This window comes from Sturnira hondurensis, unplaced genomic scaffold (genome assembly GCF_014824575.4).
Source record: "Sturnira hondurensis isolate 20B ecotype Veracruz unplaced genomic scaffold, ASM1482457v3 Scaffold0000495, whole genome shotgun sequence".
In the NCBI taxonomy this organism is placed as follows: Eukaryota; Metazoa; Chordata; class Mammalia; order Chiroptera; family Phyllostomidae; genus Sturnira; species Sturnira hondurensis.
In genome coordinates, this window is record NW_028073126.1 from 1 (window position 1) to 7,819 (window position 7,819).

The window sequence follows — 7,819 nt, forward strand, 5'->3', positions numbered from 1 at the left end:
TCAGTATATTGGTAGCTCTCTTCTTGAGTGAAATTCCTATATTTTGACTAAAACACATATCCTAAGTTTGTACCCTGTGCTGAAGAGGTATAAGCAAAGTTACTGGACTGTGTGATGCTATGCCCCTGTACAGGAAATAAAATTAGTAAATACAAGACGAGTTTGCCTGTGTTGTGGCTCATGCTTCCTCTACTAGTGGGATGTGCTAGACACCTGAGCTAGACTATTTTGTCTAATTATAACTTATCGGACTGGAAATAAACAGTAGAGAAGTGGGATTCTGTTCAGTTAATTCCTCCTTGATAGAGAATGTAGGACTTTTGTAGAATGCCGTTCATTATGAACTACAGTGAATACCCTGGATGACATAGTTACGTATGCACCTTTAAGTCTTACATGGGCCTCCTTTTCTCCCAAGATAATCAATGTGAAAAGCAATCACTGGGTTTGAAGTTTCTAACAAGAATGCAAAGTTTTTAGTCTCAGTCTTTGTTTCCACCTTGCATGGAATCCAGTAAAATTTACATGAGAAACATCTTGTTGTTAATGAATGATTTCACACAGGCCTCTGAAGCACAAAATGTGTCATGTGTGTGTCATGTTCAGTAACAGAAGGTAGAAAACATACGTTGTGTGTAAACAGAAACTGAGAAAATTCTACCCAGTGCCTAAGTACAGGGATTACTGTTACATTTCAATACATGTATTTCTGAAAATCCTCTCGTGATTCCAAACCACAGATATTAATAATGGTGAAAATTGACATAGGGAAAATCCTTAGATTATACAACTTTGTAAACAGACCATTATAAAAAAATTAAAATCCTACTAAATGTACCAGCAACATTCAATAACCTGTGGCATTTCTCCCTTGTATCACAGCCAGTAGCCTTCAAATCTTTGTAGCCTTGAACATCAGGACTGGTGTTTCCCTTCTTCAGATACAGGTTCATGAGAACACGTATTTCCAAGAAGACAAGATTCATCAAACTTTTAAGTGTAAATGTTCTTCATAAATTGATATGTTAAGATCAGAGTTGGGGACAGCCCCAGAGTCATTTTACCTTCCTCTCAGTTTCACCAGGTTGCTTGCCTTGAAAACTCTGGGAATTCTTGACCCACTGAAACAAACTCTGCTTACGTTAAAGTGCAGTTGAGGCATTTTTATAATGAGAAGCTTTTCCTGGTAGTTCTTTGGTTTAGCATAAAATAACAATGGCTTAGAAAAGTCACAGAGAATCAGTGAAACTTCCACATCATGTTGACATCATACTTGTAGTTACTAACTGGGTAAAAATTGGTTTTAATGGGATATACACAGTAGCAGAACAGAAAGAGCTATGTCGTATGCTCTCGATGAGTAGACATATTTGCCATAACAAGTATTTTTGTTTGTATTTGCAAAGTATAGTCTCCACTTCCCTGTAAATACCTGTGTGTCTCCTGAGAACAGCCAGGGAAGCTCCCAGTGACTCCCAGAATAGAATAGCCAGGCTGCTCCCTTGCAGCACTGTGTGAGTCCCTCTGGGTTTGTGTTCAGCTCCCCCTGTGGACTCCCACACTGTGCCACTCACAGCACAGAAGTACACCGCTGAGTCTGACATTTGCACTGAAGGTCTCTGCAGGTGGAAGGATTTCTCAGTCTTCACCAGTTTGGCCTGAAAACCTCTGTTGTGGACCTCCTGATTATCCGAGAAGCTTTTCAGGAGGAGAACAGGAGCTTTGTTTTGATACTGGACATACCAGAAAAGATATTCTGTACTGTAGGTGGTCTGGTAAGTACAGTTCAGGATCAAAGTTTTCCCCTCTGGGAGGGTAAAAGGGCCTTCTGTCTGATTCACTGAGTCTCCACTGGTCCCTCCTAAAATAATAATTAAAAGCTTTGTTATATTCGCAATGAAAATGAATCATCTCCAGCTTGGCAAGCATCCTAAATCCAAGGAAGAAAACACCTTAGAAATCCCGAGAAATGTTACTTACCCAACATCAAGAAGATCAAAAGTACCAAGCTGGAAGCAGACAGCATGGCTGGCAGGGAACCAGCAGCAGGTTTGGTTGGTAATACCACAGCTAAGGGGTCTCTTCCTCTACTTTTGTGATCCTTTGGTGAGACCTCCTAGAAAACCTTGACTCGTGTGTTAGGCATGAGAAACTGCCCTGCAACTCCTTGTCACAGGCTATAAAAACAGAGGCATGCTCAGAAATGGCAGGTGTGTGAAACCAGCACCCAAGGGGAACAGCGCCCTCTTGTGGTTTCTCCTCTGTCCTGCAGCCTTCCTCACACTTTTGAACTTGATCATTACCTTGGAATGGATCTTAAATTGTAGACATAGAGGGGAAATGGGTATGCGGGATGAGAGGTAGAGTTCCAGCAAGGAAGCACCAAGCACCTTGTGCAGACTTCCCGATGTATGAGGCTTAGACAGTGCGCTATTCCTCAGTCACTCTCTTTAAGATTCAGGGCAATCAGACTCCCTGTAGTCTCCCTGGAGCCAGAATCCAATATCTGTTCCCACTAAGTATTAAGCTAACTTTAGACATCTTAGGATATAGTGAGAGTGGAAAATAAACGCGATCTGAGTTATCTTCTTGACATATCCCCCCACTGGTCTGTGGAACTAGAAGATGAGCCCCTCTGCTTAGAATGCTCTCCCTTCCCTGCACTGCCCTTGCCTAGGTCACTTCTATTCATTCTTAAGATCCAACTTACATGCCACCTTCCTGTGAAAGCACCCGCCCAGCTCTTCTGGTTGAGTTAGTGCTCCTCATTTTCCCACCTTACCTGTGACATATCATCACTGCCATTACTGTATGATATTAGAATCATCTGTGTCCTGTTTTTCATACTTGAGTTGTTGCCCTTGGGATCAGAAACTGAATCTTATGAGTCTCAGTAGCTACTTCCTGAGATATACACATACTTTGTTCACCATTGATATTCACAAAATATCTGAGGATAGAGTGAGTACATGAATGAGTGGACACGTCTTTTAAGGTCTGGTCTCTAAGACAACATATGACCAACCTCTTTCAGAGGCAGTGCCAGGACCTGGGTAACAGGGGTGTGCAATGTTTCTCAATGTACAGACTTTCATATAGAGAGCCATGCTCACATGGTCTATTTTGAAAATCTGATGATGCCTCCTATAGACAAAATAGGGAGTCGAATACAAACTTTTTGTGCCCAATGGTCTTACATTGGCCCATACACCAATAGAAAATTTTCCAATTGTCCAATTGACCAATAGAAAAATTCTCATATAATTTGTACCCACCCCAGGGGTTTGCAAGCTTTTTTTTGTAAAGTGTCAAATGGTAAACCCTTTCAGTCCTGAAGTCATTTGGTCTTTGTTGCAACTACTCAGCCCTGCAGTTACAGCACAAAATAACCACAGCCAGTGCATAAATCAATGGGCCATAAATCAATGGGCCAGTGATCCATTGACTCTAGTCAGAGAAACTCATCCTTATTTCATGTTTGTTACCTGTACAATATTATCATAGCTCTTTGAGGAGGCTAAAATGGAGGAAGTATAGTGAATTGATTACTGGATAGAGGGGAGGAAGGAGGAGATTTCATGATCCTAATGCCTAAGGTACTTGAGTGCTCAGGATTCAAAGGCAACAAACACAGACATGGTCCCCATCATGAAGAATCTCACAGAGTAGTAGTGAAAATAGATTTCAATCAAATAACCAATAAATACAGGAAAAACTGCAAGCTTGGAAGGGTAGAGTTCTGTGATTCTAACCTTCCTTCCTGTTGACTTTCCTTTGGTTACTGACTCTTGGACAGTTGTACATAAAGGGTAATATAGAAGGAACAGGGTACTTTTAAGAAACTTAATGATACCAATATTATTTAAGTGAGAGAAAGAGAGAGTGTGTGAGAGAGAAATAGGAGTGTATGAGTATTTGTGGAATGAAGCTGGAAAAGTAGCAAGACCGGATAGGAGAGGGGTTAAGATGGTTAAGACAGAGTAGCATGGAGGGAACCCAGCTCCCATGCATCTGTTGGAAAATCTGGGTGGATCTACTGAAGAACAGCATAATCAACCAACAGTTCCCCAACATTTATGAAATAGGAGACCACAGAGTGTGACAGAGGAACCAGACAGCTGTAGGTCAGGGAGGACTCCAGAAGGCGACTGAGGACAAAAGCTGCTGTGCGCCCCCGGCCTCCTCGGCTGCAGGCCTCCTCGGCTGCAGGCTGCGCCAGGGCGCGCCCGGGGCGGGCAACCTCCGGAGGAGGGTGAGTACTGAGGAAAATTGGCGCACAGCGGAGGCCGGCACCATCAGTGGGAAACAGAAGCCCCGTCTGAATCCAGGGCCTGGGCACCTGTGACGGAGTGAACGCTGGAGAATCAGCACCCCGTGGGCCGGCAACAGACTCCATGGGAGAGAACTGATTCCCCCTCCCCATCTAGGCAGGCAGGTTAATACCAGACAGAGACCTGTGGGCTTAAGTTAACATAAAGGGTGGCAACTGCGGACTCTCTGGTTGCCAGCCTGCCAGCGACCAGCCCGGGGGATTTAAGAAGGACACTGTCCTTGCTGGTCTTTTGGGATTGGGCTGGGCTGAGAGGCAGGCTTTGTGGAGATGTCTCTGTTGGAAAGTGAACTGAGGGGCTCTAAGACCGAAGCTTGCCTCAGGGCCCATCCACCCAGCAGCCATCCAGGAGAGGGGTGGGAACACCTGGGTCTGAGGAGGACCGGTGCGGATACCGCGGGACACAGGCAGCCTCCCCGGGGTGTGCGCGACCAAGGACCAGTTGGCAGCCTACTCGCGAGAACCTGCATACCTGCCCTCAGAGACCCGCAACCAGAGAAACCGGTTTGGACAGTTTGAAACCAACAAAGGAAGGGTGCTCCATTTTTTTTCTTTCTCTAGTGTGTGTGTGTGTGTGTGTGTGTGTGTGTGTGTGTGTGTGTTTNTCTTATATTTTGTAAACTGTATTGTTGCCCTATCTTTCAATACTCTGTCCTTCATTTCTTTTCCTTTTTGTCCAGTTTTACTCCTTCTGTTCTTCCCAAATTTTCTGCTTATTCCCCTTTTCTCCTGACTTGTGTGTGTGTGTGTGTGTCTATGTGTGTGTGTGTTGGATTGTTTGTGTGTTGCTTAGTTTTCTTTAGGTGTATTATTTTTTTTCATTATTCTTACTCCTTTTTTTATTTTAAGACTATCTTTGTATCCCACCTCTTTCTGTACAGTTTTTTTTAGTCTTGGCTCGGTCTACTGTACTACCTGACAGGTTCCCACTGCTCTTTCCTCCACAGTGTTTTGCTGATTTTCTATACTTCACGTGCTTGACTTTGCTATAATACCCAACCTCTATAACACCCATTTAGACAGATCACATAGAATCTATCACGTGAGTGTTGCTCTAATATTATTGTAAATAAGAGCTGTTCTGTACAACAGTAATACTTCATAACACATCTCTTGGACCTTAGACCACCTCACAGGTGCCTGAATTCTATTACTCTATTTACTGACCTACTACAACCAGTTACTGACCTGTACTGTCACCTTACCTCAAATCTGACCACCCTCAACCACACTGCTTTCTAGATACAACTCACAAGCCCCCCTTCTGAACAAGACACTTAACTTATGCCCACTCTTTCCTAAAAGTGGCAAGCTGGGTCGAAGAGCACGGTTAACTCTATACATAGCCTAAAGATTGTCTATTTCTTCTCTGCCAACTGTGTCTGTAAATAACATAAAATAAACTTCTGCTTTCATAAACCATTTTGCCTCCCCCCCAACTGATAACACACGCACAATAAAGAAAGGAATAGGTGGAAGTGGAGAACACCAAGATACCTGCAGGAGACTGCACCACTGACTTTCACAGGTATCCTACCACAGACGCTCACGCCATAAACCCAGGGAAGCAGAACAGATCAATTTAAGAAGCAGAGGACATCAAGAAGAGTATCACAAACAATGGGAAGACAAAGAAACAATCCCCAAATGAAAGAAAAGGAGGAAGTATCAGAAAGAATGTCAGATGAAATAGAGGCAAGTGAACTATCAGATGTGGAATTCAAAGCACTGGTTATCAGGAAATTCAAAGAGCTTACAACGAGCTACCAGAAACTACAGGGGAGCTACAATGAACTCTCTACAAATTATACCAACATGAAAAAGGAAATAGAAACCATCAGTAAAGGCCAAGAGGAAATGAAGAATACAATTTCTGAACTGAAGAACACAGTAGAAGGTATGAAGAATAGAATCGATATGGCAGAAGATCGCATAAGTGAGATTTAAGACAGGATGGAAAAAATCCCCCAGACGGACCGAGTAAGGGAAAAGAGAATCAGAAAAAATGAGGAGAATTTAAGAGAAATGCAAGACAACATGAAACATAATAATATCTGAATAATAGGAATACCAGAAGGAGAGGAAGAGGAACAAGGGATACAAACCCTACTTGAAAGAGTAATAACGGAAAATTTTCCTAAGTTGAGGAGAGATAAAGTCACACGGATCCAGGAATCTCAGGGAGTCCCAAGCAGGTGGAACCCAAAGAGGCCTACTGCAAGACACATCATCATTAAAATGGCAAAACTCCAAGGCAAAGAGAGAATCCTAAAGGCAGCAAGGGAGAAAAAGGAAGTGACATACAAGGGGGTCCCAATAAGGCTGGATACTGACTTCTCAATGGAAACATTCTAAGCAAGAAGAGAATGGCAAGAAATATTCCAAGTAATGAGAAACTGAGGCCTACAACGAAGGCTACTTTATCCAGCAAGGCTCTCAATCAACATAGAAGGACAAAAAAAGAGCTTCCAAGACAAAAGAAGTCTAAAAGAATATGCTTCCACAAAACCAGCTCTACAAGAATTACTAAAAGGGCTGCTTTAAGGAAAGGAAGGAAAAGAGAGAGACAGAGAGGAACACAGGTACATAAATGCCAATGAATAACTACCTTTCAATAATAACCTTAAATGTAAATGGATTAAAGCACCAATTAAAAGACACAGAATGGCTGAATGGATAAGAAAGCGTGACCCACACATATGCTGCCTACAAGAGACCCACCTCAGGTCAAAAGACCATCACAGACTAAAAGTGAAAGGATGGAAACAAATTTCCCAGTAAATGGACAAGAAAAAAGAGCCGGGGTAGCAATTCTCATATCAAACAAAATAGACTTCAAAAACAGGGCCATAAAAGTGAGACCCAGAAGGTCACTTCATATTGCTCAAGGGAAGAATCCACCAAGAAGACATTAACATAGTAAATATATATGCGCCCAACTCAGGAGCACCCAAATATATAAAGAAAATCCTACAGGACCTCAAGAAAGACGTTGACAGCAATACAATTATAGTAGGGGATGTTAACACCCCACTGTCAAAAATGGACAGATCTTCCAAACAAAATATCAACAAAGATATTACAGCATTAAATGACATCCTAGATGAAATGGACCTAATTGATATATATAGAGCCCTTCATCCTAAAGAAGCTAAATACACATTCTTTTCAAATGAACATGGAACATTTTCAAAGATAGGTCACATGATAGGACACAAAACCAGTCTCAACAAATTCAGGAAAATAGAAATCATACCAAGCATTTTCTCTGATCACAAGGGAATGAAATTGGAAACTAACCCCACAGGAAAAAAACAAAAACACCCAAAATCATGGAGACTGAATGGTATGCTATTAAACAATGAATGGGTCAAGAGAGAAATCAGGGGAGAAACAAAAAAGTTTCTGGAAAAAAATGAAAATGAACTCATTACAATCCCAAACTTATGGGACACAGTGAAGGCAGTCCTGAGAGGGAAGTTCATAGCA

The 7,819-nt window shown here is 42.3% G+C and overlaps 1 gene segment (V, D, J or C); it reads right to left on the minus strand.

The window, feature by feature from the left end:
* Nucleotides 1–1,432: 1,432 nt before the first annotated feature.
* LOC118983888 (T cell receptor alpha variable 18-like) lies at nt 1,433–2,103 on the minus strand (the record flags this gene model as incomplete). The annotated part of the segment is given in 2 exon segments: nt 1,433–1,861; nt 1,981–2,103. Coding segments are annotated over 2 exon segments (475 nt in total), but the record flags the coding sequence as incomplete, so codon positions are not given.
* Nucleotides 2,104–7,819: the final 5,716 nt, after the last annotated feature.